This window comes from Podarcis raffonei, chromosome 5 (genome assembly GCF_027172205.1).
Source record: "Podarcis raffonei isolate rPodRaf1 chromosome 5, rPodRaf1.pri, whole genome shotgun sequence".
NCBI lineage: Eukaryota > Metazoa > Chordata > Lepidosauria > Squamata > Lacertidae > Podarcis > Podarcis raffonei.
Genome location: NC_070606.1, coordinates 59,756,338 through 59,783,138, shown reverse-complemented (window position 1 = coordinate 59,783,138; position 26,801 = coordinate 59,756,338). Strand labels below are relative to the sequence as shown.

General features: G+C 43.5%; 1 protein-coding gene across 1 annotated transcript; it reads left to right on the top strand.

Moving 5' to 3' along the window:
• Positions 1–145: 145 nt before the first annotated feature.
• Positions 146–21,084, top strand: RRP12 (ribosomal RNA processing 12 homolog). The gene is made up of 34 exons (XM_053389473.1): positions 146–359; positions 1,460–1,701; positions 2,853–2,936; positions 3,764–3,840; positions 4,826–4,931; positions 5,385–5,501; positions 5,765–5,903; positions 6,052–6,179; positions 6,495–6,593; positions 6,805–6,896; positions 6,986–7,097; positions 7,641–7,741; positions 7,837–7,951; positions 8,239–8,381; positions 8,911–9,032; positions 9,593–9,657; positions 9,780–9,942; positions 10,201–10,355; positions 11,785–11,852; positions 12,265–12,358; positions 13,120–13,278; positions 13,396–13,476; positions 14,384–14,489; positions 15,458–15,565; positions 15,953–16,110; positions 16,480–16,571; positions 16,964–17,122; positions 17,312–17,484; positions 17,612–17,728; positions 18,641–18,690; positions 18,927–19,005; positions 19,612–19,679; positions 20,145–20,224; positions 20,616–21,084. The coding sequence occupies exons 1-34, from the start codon at positions 221–223 to the stop codon at positions 20,716–20,718; spliced, it is 3,894 nt and encodes a 1,297-aa protein (XP_053245448.1). The 5' UTR covers positions 146–220; the 3' UTR covers positions 20,719–21,084.
• Positions 21,085–26,801: the final 5,717 nt, after the last annotated feature.

Genomic DNA, 26,801 nt, shown 5'->3' with positions numbered 1-26,801 from the left:
CTCCCAGCCTTTTACGCCCACTACTCTTTCGTCGCATATGGAGGGTTATTAACGGGGTCGGAAGTGGATGTTGTATTTTTTTCCCTTTACCTCTTTGGATACGTTGGAGGGAAAGCGGAAGTTGATTCTCCGCACGGAGGCGGATAACCGGAAGTGCTTGGAAAACAAGGCGGAACTGAGGAGCCGCACGTGGGGTTTCTCGTGGCCTGCGCCGTTCAGAATGGGGCGTTCGGGCAAGCTGCGCTCTGGCTCTGCCAGTAAACTCAAGCGCTGGCGCAAGGGGCATAGCAGCGACAGTAACCCGGAGGGGAGACGCTACCGCCTGGCTGCCCGGGGTCGCTTGCTCGCTCCCCGATCCGGTATGTGCGGCCAGGATAAGTGGGGGAATAGAATGCACCTATAGAAGGAGGGGGGATCGGAATAGAAGGGCTTCAGAGAGAGAGATCTGCTACGAGGGCTTATAGCGTCATGGGGTTGAAGAAAAGCATTCTTCACCCGGAGAAATGTACTTTGTTTAGTTATCCTAGGTTATTGAACGTTAAAACCATGGAACTGTCCGACATGAATGAATTCCTGTACCCACCCTATGTGATGTAGCTGGTGCCAGCATCTTATGTGCCCCATAACACAATACAGTGGTACCTCGGGTTACATACGCTTCAGGTTGCATACACTTCAGGTTACAGACTCCGCTAACCCAGAAATATTACCTCGGATTAAGAACTTTGCTTCAGGATGAGAACAGAAATTGTGCTCCGGCGGCGCGGCAGCAGCAGGAGCCCTATTAGCTTCAGGTTAATGAAAGGATTTGCTGAATTAACAAATTGGAAATTGGAATACAGAAAGGGGAGGTATGAGGAAGTCGGGGAAGTAAGTTATAAGAAAATAAGGGATAGAAAGTATACTTGTTTTATTTTTGTGTTTTCGACTCTATTTTTGTCTGTTTCTATTTTTGTATTTTTGTATTTTTGTTTTGTTATGTTTTTATATAATTTTTGAAATTTTAATAAAAAGCTTTATAAAAAAAAAATATTAGCTTCAGGTTAAGAACAGTTAAGAACAGACCTCCGAAACGAATTAAGTACTTAACCTGAGGTACCACTGTACAAAAGACAAGAAGTATATATTTTCTCCTATTAAGTGTGATGTTTCATTTTCCACAGCAACCCTTGTTGCTGTGAAGTACTGCTGCCTGTAGTGCTTGTTCATTGATGGTTAAGTTGGAATAATAGTTGTGGAAGGATACTTGTGTAAATTTTGATACCAAGCTAGTGAGTAGCTATCTAACGCCGTGACCAGTCTGTTGTGGATTAATCTCCTTTCTGGATTGCCTGGAAACAACTTGGTTGTCATTTGCGACTCTCTTGGTAGGCCTTATATGGACAGAAACCTCATAGGAATCCGTTATGAAATGTCTCCTCTCCCCAGTGTTGATTGAAGGTTTGTCTTTCCCTTACAGAAAACAGTAACCTGACTGTGGATGCTCTGAAACTGCACAATGAACTGCAGTCATCAGGACCCCTGCCTGCCTCACGGGATGGGGAAGGCAGTCAGCTGCGCATGGAGGAGGATGACAATGCCGAAACTGCTAAGACCCACAAATCTTCAGCCACCTTCCTGAGCGGACTGAGTGACTGCACCAGCCTCACCTTCAGTAAAGTGCAACGTTTCTGGGAGTCCAACTCTGCTGCTCACAAGGAGGTATTTGAATGCCAACTCCTAGGAAGTCACAAGGGCAGTGAAAGGGAGGGGCATAGAATACTGGGGGAAAACACGCAGAGGAAAAAGTCAGTTTTTGACTGTAGGAGGAGATGGAGTGGAAGAGAAGCCAGCAGAGAAGAAAGTGGGTAAACAATACATTGGAAGGAACAGAGAAAAGTGGACACCAAGCAACCAAAGTGATAGACTAAAAGAAGTAACAGCAGTCAACTGACAGTATGTCACTAAAGCAGCAGTTATGTTGTTAGCTCATTGTTAACTGCCCTAAAGCTACAAGATTAATAAGTAATAATAATTAATAACAGTGGTACCTCGGGTTACAGATGCTTCAGGTTACAGACTCCGCTAACCCAGAAATAGTAGCTCGGGTTAAGAACTTTGCTTCAGGATGAGAACAGAAATTGTGCTGTGGCAGCGGGAGACCCCATTAGCTAAAGTGGTACCTCAGGTTAAGAATGGACCTCCAGAATGAATTAAGTTCTTAACCCGAGTACCACTGTAATCATATTCGTAAGAGTTGCCAATCTGCCTCTCTCTGTTCATAACTGAGAACTGTGTGCACTATATTTGTTATTCAGGATTGAACAGTTTATAGTTGTTGGCTGTCTGGTAATAATGTAAGAGATGGATCCTCAGAGGCACGTTATGAATACACTGGCTTCCTGCTACATATTGGGGGCACTTTGACACCTTCATTGTTCTGAGGGAAATGGAGGAAGAATTGCTATGCCATTTTGGAAATTTAAAGCGGAACTTGAATTGATACTTAGATTGCAAGAATGAGAAAAGTGGGCATTGTGCCTCCATCTCCAGATTGAAGGAGCAAGTGAAATGAATGTCAATCTACCGCTCATCTCCCTGGATCTCTAGTTCAGACACAATCCTCCTCTCATGTCAGCTCAAGAGCCCAGCACAGTGGTTATAGATAGCTGGTCTGCTCTTCCAGCTATTTGCTTATCTATGTCGAAATCATGCTGACCCGTAATCAGTGGTGAAGTTTTCAGTCTCTCCGGGAAGCATTCATAGGGATGAACAACAGTGTTTACATGTAGGTGTTGGGGTGGCATGTTGTGAGGGAATGTTAAATTAATTTGGGCTTTAATCTGAACTCTCACACTTGGATTCTTTGATAGATATGTGCGGTATTGGCTGCTGTCACCGAGGTGATCCGAGCACAGGGTGGCGTAGAGAGTGAGACAGAGTATTTTGGTGCATTGGTAAGTACCAGTACTGTAAAGTGAGGCAGGCAGGAGCTACCTGGAGGTTTCAGGTCACTGATATGTACAGTTGAGTGTGGTTACCAACAACTGCTGTGATCGCAGTACTCATCAATAATCCCAATAAACAAACAGACTTGACCGTCATAAGGCAAATAGCAGACAGGAAGTAATGGCAAGATCTTGTAGCATTTGCATGAACAGTTTATCTTGCTTCCCTTCATGCTTTTTATTTATTTATTTTATTACTATGTTTACATCTTGCCTTTCAAGGAAAATTTCCAGGGAAGCTTACATAAAATTCAGTAAGCTCCAATTGATATGCACTCAGCCTAGGGAACAGGGAAATAAACCACTAAGAAAATTGCAGAATGGTGCATCCATAGCCCACCCAGGATAACAACTGCAGAGGGAGCCAATGAACTCATGATAACAACTGAGCCCCACAACACAGCCCTTGTCTATATTTCTGACATTTATATAGTGGTGGCGGCGTGCTATGATTGGGTGCTCCTTGCAGCATATCCTGCATTTTATCATAACAATATGTGAGTGGGGGAAGATTGTCACATGAGCCAGCATACGGCCAGGTTGTTGTTGCCATTATTATTATTTAATTAAATTTCGATACTGCCCTTCATCTGAAGATCTCAGGGTGGTTCATAGTGTAAAAATACAGAATAAAACCACACAGTACATAATAGAAACATAATAAGAGCAAAAACAAACCAATAACCTAAAGGGGCTCCTTTAGACTTCAAGATGCAATCCCAGGAAGTCCAACATCTTTTCTGATTACTTCCCTGCACCATACTATTTCTCCTCAGATGACTACTCTGGAAGCTGTGGAATCTCCAGAGTCCCTGGCTGCTGTTGCTTACCTGCTGAATCTGGTGCTGAAGAGGTGAGTTCTAAGAACATGAGAGAAGTACTTCTGGACCAGAACAGTGGCCCACATCAGGATGCTTTAGAAAAGGATTAGAACAATTGAGGATGCAAGCATAACCTTCAGTGCTATCTTGACTATTTCCCGGACAAAGGCTGATCTGGATGTAGCTATTGAATGCATTGGGCCCTGTTGTGAATCCATTTACACTCTTGACCTCTTTTTTCTTTTATTTTGGCAATGAGTCCCCAAGATAAATATCCTTCCTCTTTGTGTTGCTGTTTCTGTTTAATTGATTGACACATTCATATGATGTGTTACTGAAATAAAAGTCCTCTAGCAATTTTTTGCACTTGACCTTTTAAACTGTCCTTAATGCTAAAAAATCCTGAATCTATTAGACATTCATTTTCTGGTATCTTTTATGCAGTCCTGATCACTCAAGCACTTCTTTGTACATTTACCACTTCACTATATCTCTGTTTAGATAAGAGGACCAGAATTGCCCACCATGATCCAAGTATGGATGTTGTTGCTCTTACACTTGACAATGGATAACTGTGCAAATGATGAAGTGCAAGAGCTGGTCTGGGCCTTTGGTGACTCTCTTGTCTTTTGAAATAGAGTGGGTGATTCATAGAAGTATAGGGTGCTACCAAACTAAGCCGAGCTGCAAGAGAGTAAAGTTCCTTGGAAGCAAAGGGTAGTGGAATATAGTCATACCTTGGATCTTGAATGCCTTGGCTCCCGAACAAATTGGCTCCTGAATGATTGAAACCCGGAAGTGAGTGTTCTGGTTTTCAAACATTCCGGGATTCTGTGGCTTCCGATTGGCTGCGGGAGCTTCCTGCAGCCAATCAGAAGCAGCACTTTGGTTTCCGAACATTTTGGAAGTTGAAAAGACTTCTGTAATGGATTCCGTTCGACTTCCAAGGTATGACTGTACTTGCTATTGTTTTTGCCTAACATTGATGCCTCCTTCTATCTCTTAACTCCCAAACAGGGTACCAGGTCCTGTGCTGATCAAGAAGTTCTCTGATACATCAAAGGCCTTTATGGGGATCTTAGGCTCCCAAGCCTGTGGAGACTCCACTTCGGCCCTGCGCTGGGTAAGTGTTTCAGGAGAGAACTAACTGTGGGGTAGGAGGGACATCTGGATATTGGGTGTGGGCAGCTGTTGTGATTAATGCAATCTTTTATGTAGTGTGATGTGCACTTGTGATTGTATTGTGAAATCCCTTTGAGATGTTTCATGGGAAATAATGCAGAAATGAAATATAAATAAATAAATAATGCATGTCCAGGAGTCGGGGGTCATTCTGCATAGCTTCATGGTTTATTGCTTCTCACCCCACCACCCCCACAAGAAGGTGTGTGGAGCAGTGCTGGGTTGAATGAATCCTGTTGATAGGCCCAAAGATAAAGGGCGTAGGTAGTGGTGTCAGATGCATCAGAAATTTTAAACTGAACCCCTGGCTTAAGGGCTCACTCGTGTATTCAAGTATGTTTCTTGGCATAGTGATAGCACTCTATATTTCTATCCTTAATCTGTCTGCTTTCAGGTACTCTCCTGCCTAGCTACATTGCTGCGAAGACAGAACCTGGTAGCTTGGAATTACCCTGTGACGATGCAAGTTTTTCATGGCATTCTGAGCTTTACTGTCCATGTCAAGCCCAAGGTGAGTTCACATCACCTACCCTGCTTAGCACAAACCAGTCAGTTTCACTGCACTTGGCAGCATGCACCCCAACGCTGCCACAGTATCTTTTGCTTTTGTTTCATCTGTTAAATATATGTTCCACCTTTCCATGTGGAATGCCCATGGGGGCTAACAATAAAGTGTAATAAGAGATGTAGCTCATTTCCAGTATGTAACTGGAGTTGGGCATGAAGTACAGCCCAGCTCACCACCCTCTCTCCCACTCCTTTCCTCGGTTGCAGGTTCGCAAGGCTGCTCAGCATGGCGTTTGCTCCATCCTGAGAGGTAGCGAATTCCTCTTTGGGGATGGGGCTCCCTCGCATCACCCAGCTGCATCTTCTGCTGCCAAGTTCTGCGTGCAAGAGATTGAGAAAGCTGGAGGTACTGGAGACGGGAGATTCATGAGTTGTGTTTTATTAACATTTGCAAGCTGCTCTGGGACAGATCTCCCTGAAGGGTGGGCTGTGAGTTTAATAATAATAAACTGTGTTGGAGAAGGTAGCAGTGCTAGACCTCTTTGGTTTTCCAGGTGCCAAAGAGGCCACAACCACTCTTCATGTACTCACTCTGCTGCGTGACTTGCTGCCCTGCCTGCCTGCTCCATCTGTCAAATCTTGCTGCGAGACCCTCCTTCGAGTTATGACCCTCAGCCATGTGGTGAGCTCTCTTCTGTTGGTTAACAGTGGCTCTGTGGTGCTGCCTCTGCTCTGGGGATGCCACACCACCCAGTGGGGAGAGCCAACATGCTTCAGTAAGAATGAAAGCATGAATAGTCTTTGTTTGTTACCAATGGGGGCTTGGTATGAATTACCTTTGTACCTAAAGTCCCTCTTGAGGATGGGAAATAATTGCCCTGTCACTTTAGGAGAGACACTTCATTACCATATTTGGCACACTGGCTTTTGTGGGGGAGCCAGTGTATCTGGTGCTTTTAAAAGAACTTATTTTTACCCATCTTCTCTCCACCCCCAGCTAGTGACAGCATGTGCTATGAAAGCTTTCCACAGCCTCTTCGTTGCCCAGCCGCCCCCATCCTGCCTGCCAGCTGAACTCAATGCCCAGATCATTGTGGTGAGTACTGTAAGAATCAGACTAGATGAGTGGGGGGTGCATAACCAGCCCTGGGGGCTCAAATATTTAGTTATTCGTTTCGGTACATATATATCCTACTTTTCAAGGCAAAAACCCTTCTCAAAGCAATTCACGAGTTAGTATCAATACAACTTTAAAATAATTCAGATTCAGTAAACAACCAATAACGCTATCTATTCTGCTTTACCAGGCCCTATATGACTATTTACCCAGTGAAAATGACCTTCAGCCTCTGCTGGCCTGGCTATCTGTCATGGAGCGGGCACATGTCAATCTGGCAAAGTAAGGAGGAGAGTAGTGGGGAAGATGGATGGGTGGTGTTGGGTCTACTCCCCAGCTGGTCCATAACAAAAGGTCTCTCCATTCTCTAGGCTGCAGTGGGATCTGTGCTGGGCTCACCTTTCCCGCCTCTTCAGTGCGGCAATGAACTGCTTCCTTTCTCCTCACACACAGGTGGCGGCAGCTGCTGCTCAAACCCTAAAGGTACTGTCCTACCTTTACTCCCAAGCATACCATGTAGGGCTGTCAAGAATTGTGTGCTGCTGAAATAAAGATTTGTTTGGCATTTCAGTGAAAGTATGCAACCCCACTCTCCCCAAAAGTCCTCTTTGTGAATACACACCTACAGAGAACTTTTGCACTGCCAGCTTCAGTTCAACCCCGTGATGTAACAGGATACTTGGACCTACAGCCAGCTTGCTGCAAGCACTGATTGGCACTCACCGAAAGCCTGCTTTAAGGAGGCATCCACTGTGCTGGTGGGGAACTCCTTAGCACAGTCCATCACTGCAGGCTTGCTGTATAGCCAGTCAGCTGGCAGCACGAGTTTCTCTTGGCAAGGAATAACTGGAGCACTTTAATGCTCCTGATTGTTTGGCATCTATGTCACCATGTGGGTAAGAGGGCATGGTTTGAGGAAAACTGCCTTGTGGGCCCAGTTGGGACACATGCTGGACTTTGCCCACCCCTGCTGTAAGGAGAGTGGGCTAGTGCTAAAGGTCTATGTGTGTTTGTCTCTTGTTGTAGGTCTTGCTCAATGAATGCGTGGCCCCCCACATGGCAGAGCTGGGGCTGGTTTCCTCTGCCACCCCCTCTGGACCGGCTGCTCACGTCTGCAAGATGTTCAGGTAGCAGAAGTGGCCCAGTGGGTTGAGGGAAAGAGGTCAAAATCCTGGTTTTGAAAGGCTGCGTGTTGAATAGCTATTTGCTTTTCTCCTTACAGGGCAGTGGAAGAGGGCTTGACATACCGATTTCATGCGGCATGGGCCTCCGTGTTGCAAGTTCTGAAGACTTTCTTTGAAGTGTGTGGGCATCAGTGCCATCTCGCCATGTGTAAGGTAAAGGAGTTTCTGTGATGACTGAGCCCTGTTCCACAAGAGACAAGAAGGGATCCCCATGGCAAAAGAACATTTGGACACTGAGGCCCTGCAAACTTCTGAGATGCATTGTTGCTAAACTTTTCTAGAGCTCTTAGGATCGTGAGCTGGAGATTCGTGGATGCATAAATGTGTGTTATACAGTGGATATAAAGAAGTCAGTGATAGGAGTCATCATAAGAAGGTAGGCTGTTTTATAACACATGCTTACTTGTGTGATGCTCTCTTTCGTTTCCCTTTTTCTGCAGTGCTTACAGTCCTTAGCTGACCTGCGTGGCTCCCCACACTTTCCTCACACTGTGCTTCTCGACCAGACTCTAGGGGCTGCAGTGACCGCTATGGGCCCCGAGGTTGTTCTGCAGGCTGTACCCCTAGATATTGATGGCTCAGAGTGAGTATAATCTCTGCCTTTCTGGGTTTCTGATGTTTCTATCCCTTCCCATAAGACAAGCCCAGCTGGATCAAGCCATCTAGTTCAACATCCTATTCTCACAGTGGCCATAGGCAGATTCAAATCGGATTTCACTACCACCTGAATGGGATAGAAATGTGACTGTCTGAATGGGCATCTGCATCAGGGTTCATATGAAAAGAAAAGTTGGGATCCCATACTCTTCCATTAATTAGGAACACTGTTGCATGTTGCAAACTCTTGTTTAGAAGGGGTTAGCAAAATCACATTTGAATCTGCCTTTGCCATTTAGTTAGATGCTCCAAGAACATAAATTCTTGGACAGGACTGTAGGCTGAGCTGGGTGTTTACTACTTGGGGCTTTCACACCTCCACTATCTTACGGCATTGTTGTAGCTGAAAGTACTCGCAAAGGAACATCGGCACCAAAATCCAACATACCCACGTACATTGCTTCCCCAATCCTCTTAATTTTGTCATTTGTTCTCTCTTCTGCTTCCTCCACAAGGGAGACACTGGATTTCCCCCGTAGCTGGCTCCTTCCTGTACTCCGAGACAGCATCCGAGATGCACCCCTTGCCTTCTTCTCCAGTTACTTCCTGCCACTGGCTGCCACTCTAAAACACAGAGGTAACTGACAATGTAGATGGGCAAGACCATGAGCACATACCAGCAGACCTGAGTGTTGGACCTTAAAAGAGCACGACAACAGCTCCATCTCTAGGGTTTAAGATTGCAGTAGAGCTGTGGTACAGTCCACCTGGAGAATCCATCAGAAAATCTACCATACTAGGCTCCCAAAACAAAATCCAGCTTCTAATGAGATTTCCCCTACCCCTCAGTATTTGGGCATACAGAATGGGGAAAAAATACATATGTTAAAGCTCCACATTTGAAGTCTCAGTCATAGTCTATTGCTGCACACCAGTACTGTTTGCATTCAGCAAACAGAAATTCATCCTTTGGGTCTGCACCAATTGCGGCTTTGGATACAGGTGAGATCTGCACAAATATACGGGTCATCTATTGTACGGAGTACATCATGACAGCAGTTGCCTGTTAATTTCATGAGATTTTGTATAATGTGCAAACTCCAGGTGTCCTACAGACAGAGTGTATTGATTTCCCCCTTAGGTTAATTTCATATATACTAAGCTACAGTCACAGACCTCTCTCTTACCTTTCTCCAGCCACAGAGCTTGACGAGGCTAAACGGCACTTAGAAGCCAAGATCTATGATACACTACAGTGGCAGGTGAGGCAGCGCCCCTACAGTTTTGCTTTGCGTGTTTTCTGCATTTAGGACTGGGACCCTGTGCTTAAAGGATTTGGAGAGTAACTGTGGTTCATAACAATGCTCCTTTCTCTGTCTTTCAGATCTGGACCCTTCTGCCTGCTTTCTGTAGCCAGCCTACCGATGTGGTATCCTCCTTCAAAGGACTGGCACGTACTTTGGGCATGGCTATCAGCGATCGTCCTGATCTGCGGCTTGTTGTGTGCCAAGCTTTGCGCAGGCTAATTAACAAAGGCTGTCAAACAGGTAAGATCTGTCTGTGGAAGTGACCCTTGCTCAGTTTACTCTAGCCAAGTCACTGTGGCTGGAGCTGTTTCTGGACTAGTTCTGCTTCTTGCTGAGGATGCAAGAGTGGAGAAAATGGGGTAGAGTGCCTGGCAGGAGTCTTCTGTCGATTCCAACATTTTGAAGCATGCTTCACCAGCATCTTTCTTTCTTTCTTTCTTTCTTTCTTTCTTTCTTTCTCTCTCTTCAATCTCTATATTTGTTTGCTTCTCTTTGCAGAGGCCGAGCGTACTGAAGTTGGGCGTTTTGCAAAGAACTTCCTGCCCATTCTATTCAATGCCTATAGCCAGGAGGGTGGTGCCAGCGAAAGCCCTGTACAGCGGCGTTCTGTGTTGGAAACTATAAGGGCCTACTTGACTGTGACGGAGCCAGGGGTGAGCAAAGCTCTGTGAACAAGACCAGACTTCTGAGATCATCACCACTTGCTTTGTCATTCTATCTTTCCTCTAGAAAGTGGGAAGCCAGCAGGGTTACTAGTTTCCAAATTCTCAAGACTTGATTTTCAGGGCTTATTTTAAACTTTATTTAATATTGTGTTTTAATTGTTGTAACCTGCCCCGGGACCTTGGAATGAAGGGTGAGTAACAGATTGTAATAGCAATATCAATCACCTCATGTGGGCCAGCTCTATAAGTAAACAGCATTGCTAGGAATAATAATAATAATAATAATAATAATAATAATAATAATAATAATTATTATTATTATTATTATTATTATTATTATTAGTATGCTGCCCATCTGACTGGGGTGCCCAATCCACTCTAGACAGCTTCCAACAAAACCACAGTAAAACATCATCCTTAAAAACTTCCCTATACTGGGCTGCTTTCAAATGTCTTCTAAAAGTCAAATAGTTGTTTATTTCCTTGACATCTGAGGAGAGGGTATTCCACAGGGCTGGGACCACTACCAAGAAGGCCCTCTGCTGGTTCCCTGCAACTTCACTTCTTGCAGGGAGGGAACTACCAGAAGGTCCTCAAAGCTGGACCTCAGACAAGGGCCATTCTCCTTATTTTAGCTTCTTAATATAATTAATATCTTTTTGTAGTGATAAAACAGGATGGATCGATGGGCAACAGTCTATACACATAAAAGACATTTTCCTTTTCTGTTGTAAGTCTCACATATTAATATAAAAGCAGATGGGTGGATGTGGAGAACACTGACTATCAGCTCAAAATGAAAAGCCCATTGCTAGAAAGGCTTCTCATCTGCCGCTTTGGAATGTTCGCTCTTCAAGGTCATAGCAGGGAACTGAAAGACTGCAGTGTTTGCTAGTATGGCTTCCAAAAGCACAAGTCAAAATATTGTTTAACCCTGAAGTATTCACACAGGAGGTTTTATAGCTGAGTACTCTTAGGCCTTGTCAGATCTAATACGGTTGCACTTCTGCTTGCTTCAGACCAACTGGATACAAGCTGGTCACATCTCTAAGGTCTGCCAGTGCTAGGAGAGAGAGGGGGAGGTGTCTGTAGCTGGATGGATCTCAAACATGGGAGGGCAGGCCTTTTCCCATCAGGCCTTGGAGAATGGGGCCCTGACTGATGACACCTACAAAACTGAGGCTGCTCAGTTTAGTGGTTTTTGTTGGGGCAGAGTGCTACTGTTATTGATACTGATTTTTTTGGTATCCTTCTAAATATTTTATTATGATTTATTATGATGATGATGTGTTTTCCCATGTAGTGAGCTGCCTTGCACATGGTTTGAACTATGAAAAGGCAGCATACAAATAAAACAGTGTATGTGTGGTGCAAAAGGGAAGATCTGGGAATGACACACTCTTTATCTCTATTGCAGATGGTGCATGCTTTCCTAGAGAAAGCTAGTGAGAAACTGACCAGCTCTGATAGTTCAGAGTTCACTAGGTAAGGACACTCCAGAGTTTGGATCCATCTTTTTCCATACAGTGGAGAAGAGTATCCTCAGATGGGTTGTGCTACCCACTTTTCTGTTACATAGGCCTATGTAAATCAGTATTGTTTTCATCTGTCTGTGGAGTAAGCCCCTCTCTGTCCCACTCCTGTTAAGCTCCAGAGCACCTCATTGGAGGCCTGATTTTTTTCCTCTGTTCCTCCCAGGTGCTCCCCTCTCCCTGCAGTCAGTGAAGGCAGAGGGAGTGGGATGCACATGGCTTTTCCATTCCTGGCCCTAGTAATTGTGGAATCTGGTAGGTTTGCACTAATAAGTAGTTGGCTTTGTACGATTCCCAGGGAGAAGCAGAGTCCTAAAGATTAGCTTTTGTGTTCACGCTTGCTAACTGTGCCTTCCCTGTTGCAGGCTTTCTGTGTTGGACCTTGTTGTAGCCATGGCCCCTTATGCAGATGAGCCATCTCTGCATGATCTCTATAGCACCATCCAGTCCTCCTTACAGGTGAGCTACCTTTCAGTTGGCTGTTGGAGTGTATGCTGTGGCACATTGCAAGCTCCAGGCCTGCTAGCTTTGACCACCATGATCCCTGCTCTTCCTGAGAGTGCCATATTGACATCCTTAAAATCAGTTTAGCTATTACATTTAGGGAGACAGTGTCTTAATCTGTTCAGAAGGAGGCTGCAGAGTTGTTTGACCTTATCCTTTTTACTTGGCTTCTGCTCCCCAAAGTTGTGTGGAAGCAGTAAGGCATGTTTGTCTATGATCCATTGCTATCCTGGTCAGGCATAATCTGCTTTGGGCAACCCTATGGTCCTTGTTTCATGTTGAGTGCCTATCCTTGCATCTTCTTGGCCACAGGGGTAACCTCCTAGGTGTTATCCCAGCTGTGTGGGAACTGCTATCCTTGAACATTTTCTGTGTAGTAAAGAGAATGTTCAGATGTTCCAACTGATGCTGATTCTGTGCGAAAGACTCATGTAATTGACCCTCACATTCCATATGCTTGTGACATTTAAACAGTCTCTGAACCACATGGAAAACACTGGCAGATATTCAGCTCCTACGCAACTAAAATATCTAAAAGGGACTAGATGGTCCTCAGGTCCCTTCCAACTTTGTAATTCTATGATTCTATAGATGTGGCCTCTACCTGGTTTTGGGAATTCCCCCCCCCCTTCCATATTGTGCAGGCTGAGAGCCTCTGTTCTTGTGTGCATGCAGTTTGTTTTTGCTAACTGATTTGTCTGGTATAATCATCCTAGAACAAAGACCACAGGATACAGAAGAAGGCTTATCGGGTGCTGGAGGAAATATGTGCCTCTGACAGGCCTGCCTGTCAAAACTTTGTTAGAAGTCATCTGGAGGAGCTACAGAGTGCCCTGCTAGGCTCTTTGCCCAGTGCCACTTCACCTGCCAAGAGGGTAAGGAAGGTGTCTGGGGAGAACACACTTGTTGCTTTCACCCCTGTAGTGGGTAGGGTGCTGAAGGTGGCTTTGCCTGCCTGTCTCTAACTCCACACTCCCATTCTTTGTTCCCAGCCCCGTTTGAAGTGCCTCTTCCATGTTGTCAAGCAGCTCGCAGTGGAGCATGAGGATTTCGTTACTGCCCTGGTGCCAGAGGTGAGCAGAAAAGGCAGCAGCAGGCAAGGAATGGGGAAAGTAGGTGGGCATTTGTGTCTGCAGAAGATGGGAGAAATAGTACTTCTGGGGCTAGAGGTGGGAGCATGCATGGAACTAAATCTTCATCTCCAAACAGAGCCAAGTTATGGTACAAGTTCCACTATATTCTGAATTCCCACATCTTTCTGGCCCATAAATGGAATTTTCTCCTCTCCTGCCTGCTGCAAGCAAACTCAAGCCCTTTGGCAAGTGTAGCTATGCAGCATGGAAATCCTCTCTCATTCCTTGCTTGCCTTGTTTCTTTTGCATTACAAACATCTTGTTCTCATGCTGTGAATAAGCTGTTGTAATTCAGAATTAGGAATTTTGCTTCTCCTACCTTGCGATGAGGGAATAAATATATTCTCCCATCTGTGGAGGATGATACCCTGTAGTGGGTTGTTGCTCCCACTTACTCCAACAAGCAGGGCTTATGCAGTTTTGCCTTAGTCCCTGACAGTTGGAAGTTACTGCCAGTTTCTGACCTGCCTGCTCTGCAGTGCTCCATCTTCAGGTTCACCTGATTTGCTCTCTTTTTTAAAAGCATCGTACTAGAAATGTTTTCTCTCTCCGTGAATCTGGATTAGATAGCTACTGCCTTTGTGAAATCCTCAGAAGAAGAAGTTCCCTACTGCTGAAAGTGTTTTGTCTGTTGTCTCACATTTAAAAAGATTATAGGTCAACTTGATGACTGTAGTTTTTGTGCTTGGGAAAGTCATAGATTGGCTGGAGCTCTGATTTGGTAATACATTTTAGACCAATGGCTTATATTTCAGTTCTCTCTGAAAGCTGATGCTGATAATACAGTGATGTTGAAAACTGGGAGGCAGAGGTGGTATGGGGTGATGACAGGTACCTTTGTATTTAGGTCATACTCTGCACCAAGGAGGTGTCGGTGGGTGCCCGCAAGAACGCTTACAACTTACTTGTAGAGATTGGTCAAGCTTTCCTGCGCTTTGGCCCCACACCAAATGGTGAGTCCTGGTTTGCCCACATTGGGCTGTTAACAAAAAGAGCTGGACTTTTTTGCCCTGTGCAAAATCTTTCTGTCAAAAGCTGTGTTGGCTCCTATGTACACCCCTTCTATTTTTGACTACCTTACATTGCTTTCCATCTCTGCTTCATTTATTCCAGTAATTTTAGTCAACTCTCCTCTTATCACTGGTCCATATAACCTCTTCTGAGTTTTGCCAAATTAGCCAAATTTTGCATTTAATTGCTGAATTGAGACCTGGATGAACTTTGTGCAAACTGAAAATCTCTACATATTGATTTTTTTGTGTGATTCTGTTTAGCAAAGGGCAATCTATGCAGGATACTGAAGTCTAACCACCTGACTACTAGAAATCCTCCTTAATCTCCTGTTTCAGAGATCTCATCAGGCAATGCCTACACATTTTTCAGATTATCCTTGAATCATAAGTACTAGAATTTTAAATTTGGCATCTGATATTAAATTCCACACTAATTAAAGAAATGCAGGATTCACTTAGCCCAGCCTGAGGCTTTGAATATCCCAGTCTTCCACCCTTGCACTGTATAAAGGAGAACATATTTAACATTTCAGATTGGTTCCTGCTTTCAGAAGAAAGGTTTTCAGTAGTCAGAACATGGGGGCTTTTCTGTCCTTCCTAATTCAGTATCTTATAACTGTTGCCTATTGCCTGTTCCCTTCCCAATGTTGCCTATCTACTATTGATATCTGTGCTCTTGTCTTTTGGGTCTCTGATATTCCAGCTTACTCAGAGACCTGGATGTTAGCATTGTCTCCATAGTGCCTGGATTCCTCTTTTGAAAACCTTTCCTTCACATTGGGTTTTCTGCATCATTGTAGCCATTTTCTGGGGGAGCCTCTTCAGCCCCAATGCCGCCTGTGTGGTACAGTTGGTATCTCACTTTTAGCAGTTTCAGTGCAATAACCCCCAGCATTTATTCCCTCCAGATGGAATGCAGCGTTATCTCCTCCTGGTTTATGCAGGCTTGACCGGTTCAGTCACCATGATCAGTTGCACAGTGCTCGCTCTTGCCCGTTTGCTCTTTGAGTTCAAAGGTGAGAGATCCGAATGCCAAAAACTTGCTGGATAATGTTTATAGCCTCAGTAGTTTAGTACAGAATTCTTCTGCAATTGGCAGGCACCAAAAGTTGGGAGGCACCAAACAGAGTTTGGAGACTATTTGAACTGAGCTTATTGCATGGATGGACATGCTAATGGATATATCTAAGGGTAACATGAATGGTTGTATTCACTATCCTGAGCAGAGAGCTCTGTGCCCTTGGGGTTCCAAGCACCACAACAGTTGTAAGCACTGTGAGGCCTGTGCTGGGTTGCTGCTGAGCAGAAAACTTGCTGAAAGTAATCTGAGCCCTGTGTTGTCTGGCTCTCAGTAGAATCTGAAGAATTGAAGTATGTCTAAGATTAGCTTTACTCTACTGCAGAACACGTTGGGTCAGATGCCCTGGAGCAGCTCATGCAGCATGTCTGCCTCATGGTAGGCTCACGGACGCGGGATGTCGTCAAGTCAGCTTTGGGCTTCCTCAAGGTCGCACTCTTGCTCCTGGACACGGCACTGCTGAGTCGGCACTTGGAGACCATGGTGAGAAGAGGGAATACACTAGGGCAGCCTGTAGGAAGGAAGGTTCTGGGAATAAGAGTAGCTTAGTTTGCGTAACTTAAAGGGAGTGACACAGAAAGGTGCCTGAATTGTTGGAACCTATTTCTGCCCGTTGTCTTGTCTAGTTCCTGACTCAAGAGTTCATGGGTATATATTGGAATTAATGATCCACTCTTTTCCCAGCTTTGGTGAGGTGTTGTGCCACTTCTCGTGCTGTTGGGAAGCAGTAGAAGCCCGGGGAGCGGGGCAGGTTTGCACACATGCATGAGAGAGAGAACCAAGGGAATTCATTTCATGCAAGGTGTGGTTGGGGGGGGCATCAAAATTCTAAAGCTTGTGCTCTGCTTACAGTTAGAAGCCATAGGAGGATTGACAGACGACATGAGACGCCATTTCCGCATGAAGCTGCGAAACCTCCTCTCCAAAATGATCCGCAAATTTGGGTAAGTTCTGGGGTTAGAGGGAGAACCGGGGAGATCCTGTGTTGTGATGCTCAGGAAGGAAAAGTTCTAAGATCTATATCACATTACTCAAACACTGCTCATTCCAAAGCACTTGCTTCGTAGATGTGCTTGTCTTGAACTGTGCACACAAAACCTATCTTGAGAGCAATGACCAAGCACTTGATAGTAGTCCAGATGTTGCTGGACTCCAAATGACATTAGCTCTAACCAATATGGCCAAAGGTCTGGGATTAGCTGGAATTTTAGTCCCAGCAATTGGAAGGCCACAGGTTAAGCACTGGTCTAACGCCTGGCTGACTTCTATGACTGGTAGTGGGGGATACGTGAGAGACTGATTTCTGTGACACTGGTCTTCCATCTTTACTTCCCAGGTTTGAGCCTTTGCAGGCTTTGCTTCCTGAGTCGTATCGCAAGGTGCTGTTGAATATCCGCAAGGCTGAGGCAAGGAACCGCAAGCGGCAAGCTGTGAAACGGGCAGCAGCCACTTCTGTAGAAGAAGGAGGACCATCGCAACGACCCATGGGGGAGAGGTATGGATGTAGTGCTGGTCTTTTGTCTTCATGTCATGCCATTGTTGAACCTAAAAGCTACAGTTTTTTAAGGCTAGAGCAGGAGGGGTGTCTGCCATGGCAAGTGCGTTAGAAGGTGAAGCGTTCTTTATGTTCCTCTGCACCCTCAGTAAGTACTACTTGTATTGCCTTTTGCCTTTTTGTTTACAGTATGGAGGAGGTCCTGGCAGACTCGGAGTCTGATCTTGAAGATGACATCAAGCAGCACAAAGGAAAAGAAACCAGGAAAGTGCTACGGCAACAAAGCCAGGCCTGGCTTAAGGAGGGAGAAGGCGATGAGCCCCTCAACTTCTTGGACCCTAATGTGGCCCAAAGGGTTCTGGGTAAGGAGCAGTTTGACAGTGGCACAATCTGCCTTTTCAGTTTGGGGAAAGTGGGAGATCATTTATGCTGAGATAAAGGGGCTGTCCTATCTCCTTGTAAGTCTTTCGTGATCTTCTTTTAATGCAGCTACCAAACCAGGCACGGGCCAGGCTGCTAAAATCAGCCATGACTTCAAGGTATCAGCTGATGGCCGTCTCATTATATGTGAAGAGGAGGAAGAAGAAGAAGAAGAAGGGGCTAAAGGTACTGGTGGATGGTCTAATGTATTCAGCGGAAAACTGGCCATCAGTGGTCTACAAACTATGACTGGGCTTGGTATCCAAGCAATAGTTTATGTTAATCAGCTGTGAAGTCCAGTTCCACTATGATAGTATCAATATTGTATACGTTTATTGATCCCGATACTGTTTGATGGAATTGTTTGAAGTTAGATAACTTGGGCTTTATGTAGGCTGGTGAACATGTGATTTATTTGTTTTACTTTCAACATGTGATTCGCTCCAGGGCTTTTGACACTTTTAGCCCTTTCAAGTTAAGACTGTTCACTGTCTTCACATAAAATTATAATGTGCTTAAATATGTATTTACTTCAAACTATTTTTATACTGCCCTTCCATTAAAATAATTAAATAATTATAATGTAATAATTTACTGGAAACATAAAGCAGTCCAATAAAACATACAATACAATGTAGGTGCCACCACAGAGAAAGCACTCTTCCATGTAATCACAAATGGAGTTAGTGGCATAGGATGCAACGCAAATCAGCAGCGCCTCCTCCAAATATCTTAGGGAACATCTAAAATATGTTGCTCAGGGCTTACCAGCTGTTAAACGTTAACCCAACTTACATTGTTTCCTGGTAATAAAAAACAGCAACCAAAATGTGTGTGGATTATTACAAAAATGAAGCACTAGCAGTTTTTCAAAGAGTGTTCTGGTGTGCTTGTGGCATGATTGCAGTCCTGTCCATACTCTTCTGGGAGTAAGCTCCTTTGAACACTTTGGTGTTTGCTTCTGATTAAAGTTTTATCATTTCAATGTGTAAAAACATTTTGAACAGCTGAAATGCATACTTTTAACTATAAATGCAAATGATTTTACAAAGATGTTTTATGTATTGTTCTCACGCTGATTTTTGTTCTGTGTTACAGGAGTGGATGAAGAGATGGCAGATCTTATGCAGGAAGTCGGGATCCGAAGTGTAAGTACTGAGACACGGGCAGGGGGGGGGGAATAGGAATTTCAAGCATTTTCTTTAAAGGCCCACACAGTTGCCAAGGTGAATTGCTTGCTGAAATCAAAGGGGAACTGAGCTTGACTGTCAAATACAGTTCTTGTTACCAAGCAGATAATGCAGGAAAGGGAGAAGGCCTTGGAGACCCTAGTGAGAAGCCTAATTCATGTAGCAAGTGCTGATGCTTGGAAACTCTGTTGCAGAAAAAGGCTCAAAAGCGCAGATTCCGGGAAGAAGCAGATGATGAGGAACTGGGCACTGATGCAAAACCACAGTATAAGGGTAAGTGCTTTTTTCTGGGCTGGTGGTGTGGACTTAGCTGCCTTATCACATTGGTTACATATCCCTGTAATAGGGAAGGGAAAGAGAATGAGATGCTGCTGCTTAAGGTTATTTATATACCACCATCTCAGAAAATTTCAGGATGGTATACAATGAAATGTTTACATAAAACACCATTAAAAAGAGTACAAAATAATCATTTCAAGCAGCTGTATAGGCCTGCTGGCATATGAGAGATGCCTGAAAGTCAAAAGCAAGGATACCTGCCAAATCTCTGCTGGAAGAGTGTTCCACACCATGGCCAACTTCTACTCAAGTCCAGTTGAACCTCTGAAACAGGGGATAATGTGTTGTGCTTATGCTACAAAACCACTCAGTGCTATGTCTTGCTCCCAGTTAAACCTTAACACAGATAGCCCATCCACAGTATGCTTTCTCATGCTGCTGAAGCACAATGTGGTCGGGGAAGTGTTTCAAACAGGCTGGCTGCACTTCAAGCATTGTTGGCTACAAGAAGCCTACAATCCAGTGGCGGACTGGGCAGAAACCTTTTTGTACAGCTGAGAGAAGCCTAGAAACTATTCCATTATTGTTTGTTCTTCACAGCTGGAGGTGTTGGAATCCATCGGCCTATTGGCAAGAATGCACCACCTAGGCAAGCATACAAGGCAAAGGTAAGATTGTGATGTGAATAGTTAGGACCTGGCATTGTCATAACTCCCAGGAGTTGATTATTTGTATAGAGCCACTTTTTCCACATCATAGGAAGCCTTGTTTATTAGACTTACCAAGCAACTCAAGTATAGATTCATAGTATCAAAGTATGTTAAAAGATGTCTTGGTACAGACATTGAAGATTTCTTGTCTCCTACCAGGAAATTTCCTTGACTGACATATGGCAGTCTTCTACATAGCACAGCATTCTATTAACTCCCACCCTAAACACAGGGCTGCAGGCTGGCTCCCTTTTAAAGATGAATCTCTGTATCTCTAAGCTAGATTCGGTTTTAAATAATTGATCTGAATGTGAGGCATTGATAGACGTGGGAGCTGACATGAAGGCCCATTTTGGCGGAAGTCTGCATTTTTCCATGTCTTGCTTCCAGTCACTAAGCACTGATTCTCTTCTGTTTCTACAGAAAGGCAAAGGTGATATCAAGAAGGGCCGCCTGGATCCTTATGCCTACATCCCACTGAACAGAGCCAAACTTAACAGAAGGTATGATATGGGGATGCTGTGGGGAGAGCCTAGGAGAGCATTGTTAGTTCTGCTTGGACACATTGAAATTAATGGCCTTGACTAACTTAGGCCCTTAATTTTAATAGGTCTACTAAGAGTAGAATTTAACTTGATGCAACTCAGTGTCACTGTTCAGGATTTCCCTCTATCTGTAAAATGCTGCCATGGAGTTGTGTGTGCTTGAAACCAGCTATGTTCTCTTATCTCAAGCACTCTGCTGGATATTCTTCAGATTTGAAGCTTCCTTTTTCACTGGTATCCCAGACCTGCTTTTGCTGCAGAAGCAGGGCACCTAAAGCCTCCATGGGAGAATTACACATGTACCTGCTTGTGGCAGTACTCATTCTAATCTCTTCTCTCTTTCTGGCAGGAAAAACGCAAAACTTCAGGGACAATATAAGGGCCTGATGAAGGGGGCCCAACGTGGTGCCCAGGCAGGCAAGAGGCATCGTAAGAAGCAGCCCCATGTCTGAAGAAGACAGGTCCCCTCAAAACTCCTCTGGGGTGCAGTTCCTGTCAAGGCAACCTGACTCTGGATCTGGTTGCTGCCACCTCTCAACCTGAGCTGCTCTTTGGAAGTGGAATGAGATCACTAATTCCACAAGTTGCAGTGTATACTTTACTCAGCCAAAAAAGGGTGAAGATGTATATTCTAGCCCAGACTCCCTTCTACTATTTATGGAGCTACGCAGTAGGGCTCTTCTCACCAGATGCTACTGCCATGTTTTTTTGCACAACTATGTGTGCTTCATCTAGCCTTGAACTTTGTGCAAGAGAGAGAAGTGTAATGAACTTCTGAGCAATAAATGTAACCAATGGAAGTTGGTTGTGTAAAAGCTGCTGTCCCCATCTGTCTACTTTTTCTGGTTTGAAAAGTGCCAGAACTAGCAACATAGTTGTGCTTTTGGGAACTATGCTAAACTTTCTAGGAAGTTTAACATTTCTCTGCATTTCAGGATTTATAATATTTTTTATTAAACAATTTTTATATTAACACAAACAAAACATACAAAAACAGACAACAAGCCTTAACAGAACAAAGAACAAGTACCATTTCATGTCCTAATTTCTTAAACCTTACTTCCTCGACTTCCTCTTGCTTCCCGTTTCTGTATTCCAAGTTCTTACAATTATTCAGCGAATCTTCCCTTATTTTATTATAAATTTATGTTAATCATCCTTATTCTCTCTGTCTTAACCATTACTAATAGTAACCATTTATTTTAAGCCCAACATCATTTTAACTGTCATTAATTTTATAGTATTTCTTTAAGTAATCCTTAAACTTCTTCCATTCCTCTTCCGCCGCTTCTCTTCCCTGGTCTCGGATTCTGCTCGTCATTTCTGCCAAACCCATGTAGTCCATCACCTTCATCTGCCATTCTTCCAGTGTGGGTAGATCCTGTGTCTTCCAGTACTTTGCAATAAGTATTCTAGCTGCTGTTGTAGCATACATAAACAAAATTGTATCTGTCTTTAACACCCCCTGGCCGACAATACCCAAGAGAAAGGCCTCTGGTTTCTTGGGGAAAGTATATTTAAATACCTTTTTCAGTTCATTATAAATCATTTCCCAGAATGCCTTAATCTTCGGGCACGTCCACCAGAGGTGAAAAAAAGTACCTTCCTTTTCTTTACATTTCCAACATTTATTATCAGGCAAATGGTAGATCTTTGCAAGCTTGACTGGGGTTATGTACCACCTATAAATCATTTTCATTATATTTTCTCTTAAGGCGTTACACGCCGTAAACTTCAACCCGGTGGTCCACAACTTTTCCCAATCAGCGAACATAATGTTATGACCAATGTCCTGAGCCCATTTAATCATACTTGATTTTACCATTTCATCTTGTGTATTCCATTTCAGCAGCAGATCATACATTTTTGACAAATTCTTAGTACTGGATTCTAACAGTTCAGTCTCTAATTTTGATTTTTCCACCTGGAAGCCTATTTTACTGTCTAATTTAAACACTTCATTTATTTGATGATAATGTAACCAATCTCTCACCTTCCCTTTTAGTTTTTCAAAACTCTGCAATCTCAATTTGTCCCCTTCCTTTTCCAAGATTTCCCAATATCTTGGCCATTTCGACTCCATATTTAGCTTTTTGACTGCCTTAGCTTCCATTGGTGATAGCCATCTTGGAGTCTTATTTTCCAGCAAGTCCTTATATCTGGCCCAGACATTTAATAGTGCTTTTCTGACAATATGATTTTTGAAACTTTTATGCGCTTTAACCTTGTCATACCACAAATATGCATGCCACCCAAAAATATTGTTAAATCCTTCCAAATCCAAAATGTCTGTGTTTTCAAGAAGCAGCCATTCTTTTAGCCAGCAGAAAGCTGCCGCTTCATAGTACAATTTAAAGTCTGGCAGGGCAAACCCCCCTCTTTCCTTTGAATCCGTTAATATCTTGAATTTTATTCTGGGCTTCTTGCCCTGCCAGACAAATTTAGATATATCTTTCTGCCACTTCTTGAAACAATCCATTTTGTCCATAATTTGTAATGCTTGAAACAGAAACAACATTCTTGGCAATACATTCATTTTTATAACTGCAATTCGACCTAACAAGGAAAGCTTCAGATTTGACCAAATCTCCAGATCTTTTTTCACTTCTGTCCAAGTTTTTTCATAATTATCTTTAAATAAATTCACATTTTTAGCTGTCATGTTCACACCCAGATATTTCACTTTTTTAACCACAGTCAACCCCGTCTCATTCTGAAACCTTTCTTTTTCAATCTGTGTTAAATTTTTCTCCAATACCTTAGTCTTTAACTTATTCAATTTAAATCCTGCCAATTGACCAAACTCTTGAATTATTTCCAAAACTCTTTTCGTGCTAGCTTCTGGCTCTTGCAATGTAAGTACTAGGTCATCTGCAAATGCTCTCAGTTTGTATTGTTTAGCTCCGACCTGAATCCCTTTAACCAACTGATCCCTCCTGATCATATTAAGCAAAACCTCCAGGACCGATATAAAAAGTAATGGGGAGATAGGGCACCCCTGTCGTGTCCCTTTTTCAATCTTAAACTCTTCTGTTACCACATTATTTACAATTAATTTTGCTTTCTGTTCAGAATATATTGCACCTATACCATTTTCAAACCCTTGGCCTACCCCCATCCCCCGGAGGTTCTTCAACATGAAACTCCAAGAAATATTGTCAAAGGCTTTCTCGGCGTCCACAAATATCAAAACAGCCTTAGTGTTTATGTTCACTTCCAACTTCTCCAAAATGTCAATTATATTCCTTACATTGTCCGACAAATGCCTTTTCGGGAGAAAGCCCGCCTGGTCTCCATGAATCTCCTCCATCAAAACTCTTTTCAGTCTCTTTGCTAAAACATCAGCAAAGATTTTGTAATCCACATTTAGTAGGGAGATGGGTCGGTAGTTCTTAAGTTGGGTCTTTTCAGTCTCTGTCTTTGGTATAAGTGTAATGTAGGCCTCTCTCCACGTATCGGGTGCCCTTCTCCCCTCCATGATCTCGTTGCAGACTTCCTTCAAAGGTTGTATAAGCCCTTCCTTCAAAACTTTGTAGTATTTGGAAGTCAATCCATCCGGTCCAGGTGATTTGCCCAACGTCATGTTTTGAATGGCATCTTCTATTTCCTGTGCTGATATCTCCTGGTTCAAAATTGTCTTACTTTCCTGGGAAATCTTTTTCAGCCCATTTTTCTCGAGGAATTGTTGTATGTCTTTATCTTTCTGCGGCCCTTGTGTATACAATTGTCTAAAGTAGCTCTGGAAACAGTTCCTGATTTCCACTGGGTTGCATATGTTCTTTCCATCCACTTCTAAATTTGTTACCGTGTTGAGTTTTTGTCTCTTCTTTATTTGCCAAGCCAATAACTTGCCGCATTTATCTGCAGATTCAAAGGTCTTTTGCCTCATTTGTTTAATTTTCCATTCTATTTCTTGATTCATCAGTTCCATGTATTGTGTTTGATACAATTTAATTTCTCTTAAAATCTCTTGTGATTTTGGCTTCAGTCTTAATTTCCTTTCCCCTTCTTTTATCTTTTCCAAGATTTTCTCTTTCCTCTCATTTTGCTTTCTTTTCTTTAATGAATTTTGTTGTATCAAAAACCCTCTCATCACGGCTTTACTTGCGTCCCATACTATTCTTTTTTCTACTTTAGTCCTTAAGTTGATTTCAAAATAGTCTTTCAAAGTTTTTTGGGCCTTCTTGCAAATCTCCTCGTCTCTAAATGCATTTCAGGATTTATTCTATGAGGAAAGTGACTGGTTGGTATTTGTGAAAATTAGAAAATAGTAGTATTATAGTCAGAGGCAGAAAGCTATGAGAAATTCTGAACCAAATTCCATGTGCCCATTTTATATGTTCTCTTGCTTACATACATCCCTGTCAAGGAGTGTACCAGTCAGAACACATGCACAGGGACAGAGCCAATGAATCCACAATGAAGAGAATGCCCACCCCACACACATGCAAAATCATTCCATAGTTCCTGCAATCAGTCCCAGTTGCTCAGGCAGCAACAACACACATCCCTTCACACAGTGAGTTTGAATCCCCCCCCTGCTGCTCACATGTCTTATTAATTAACAAAACACAAAGCACAGAGCATCCTTAACTTCCTTCATTGATTAGGTAAAGATAAGGTAAAGTATCCCTGGACGGTTGAGTCCAGTCAAATTAGATACTCATTTCTTTTGGGACAAGAGAGCAAGCGTTTGTCCGCAGACAGCTTTTCTGGGTGATGTGGCCAGCATGACCACAGCGGTACCTATTTATCTACTCAAGCTGGTATGCTTTCGAACTGCTGGATTGGCAGCAGCAGGGACAAAGCAACAGGAGCCATTATCTCCTTATCTACAAGCTGAGGGTGGACCATGAGTACACTGGCAAGGCAGATGTCAGGAAAAAAAAAACCTCAGCAAAAGCTTGCATGGCAGTTCATGAGTCACTAACCAGAGCAATAATCACCCAACCCTTTCTTATTTCAAAGGTTGACAAGATCTACAAAAGCCATAATGCACCAAACTATTTTTGATGCATGTGAGTCAGGGATGGGGTTGCCATTTAATATCTAGCTTGCAACAGTGACATTTCATTTAATAATAATAATAATTTTTTATTTATACCCCGCCCTCCCCAGCCAAGGCCGGGCTCAGAGCGGCTTACAAGCAATAATAAAAACAAGATGAATGATTACAACTTAAAAACAAAAATAAAATACAACATTAAAATAATGGAACATTAAAATATTAAAATGTAGCCTCATCGCAGGAGGAGAAGGAAAAGAAAAAAGAAAGAGAGGGAGGGAGGGAATCAAATTGGCTCCAAGCCAAAGGCCAGGCGGAACAACTCTGTTTTACAGGCCCTGCGGAAAGAAATCAGATCCTGCAGGGCCCTGGTCTCATGCGGCAGAGCGTTCCACCAGGCTGGAGCCAGAGTTGAAAAGGACCTGGCTCTGGTTGAAGCCAATCTAACTTCCTTAGGGCCTGGGACCACTAGGGTGTTGTTATTTATGGACCTTGAGGCTCTCCGTGGGGCATACCAGGAGAGGCGGTCCCATAGGTACGAGGGTCCTAGGCCGTGAAGGGCTACATTTGTATTTGAGACAATACAGAGCCAGGCAGATTTGGTGTGAGGGCTGAGAATTCCTCCTTTTGTAGATGCTTGTAATGGATGCTTTAACTGAGATCTCTGTATTGCAGGGGGTTGAACTAGATGATTCTCTGGGTTCCTTCCAACTCTATAATTCTATGATTTTATGAGATTTAATCCTAAAAGCTATACTATAAAGATAAAACTACTAACTCTGGAATAGTTCCAGTGGCATTACAGAAACAAGCACATCAGTTTACACTATTTTAATTCTAATATTTGGGTAAAAGATGAGTCTTCAGTAGGCCTTGACTAGCAGCACATAGTATTTTTTTTTACATTTAACAGTTACATCCTGTGCAAATGCATTCAACAAAAACAAATTTTCCCTTCCCCAGGCATTTGAAACCAAATTAATTTGTGCTATTTTGTTATAGCTAGCTGATGTGGAGTTGTAATACCTTGGGGGCAGGGAACCTCTACCCCTTTTTATAGTGCAAGTATCACTAGGTTTGCACTGCACAGAGTTTTAAAATATGTTCAGCTTTTGGGGGAAAGACCATAACTCTGGTAGAATACAAATTTGTTGAACTGATCCCTGTAGCTGTGCTTTCTCAGCCTATTTCTGTGTCTCAACTTACTAGGGAAGGTGCAAGAGCAGTCCTGGCTTGCTTATTTTAATGATTAGTTGGCAACCTTATTAGGACACCTACCAACTTGGAAGGGCAGAGAGCTCACACACAAGTGGACCTTTTGCCACACCAGCTCTGCATCTCCCTGCCATGGCGACAACTACTACCTATTTCGTTAAGGGCGCAGGAAATATACGAGGGACAGGGGGAGAGAGCTGTTGCTTGTAAGGGCTGAAAGCGCTTCCTTTCGCCTACTAGGTCACAGCATAACACCGTAGCTGTCAAGAAGGCGTTGGAAATGTCGCCGAGAAGACTACAAGCCCCAGAAAGCTT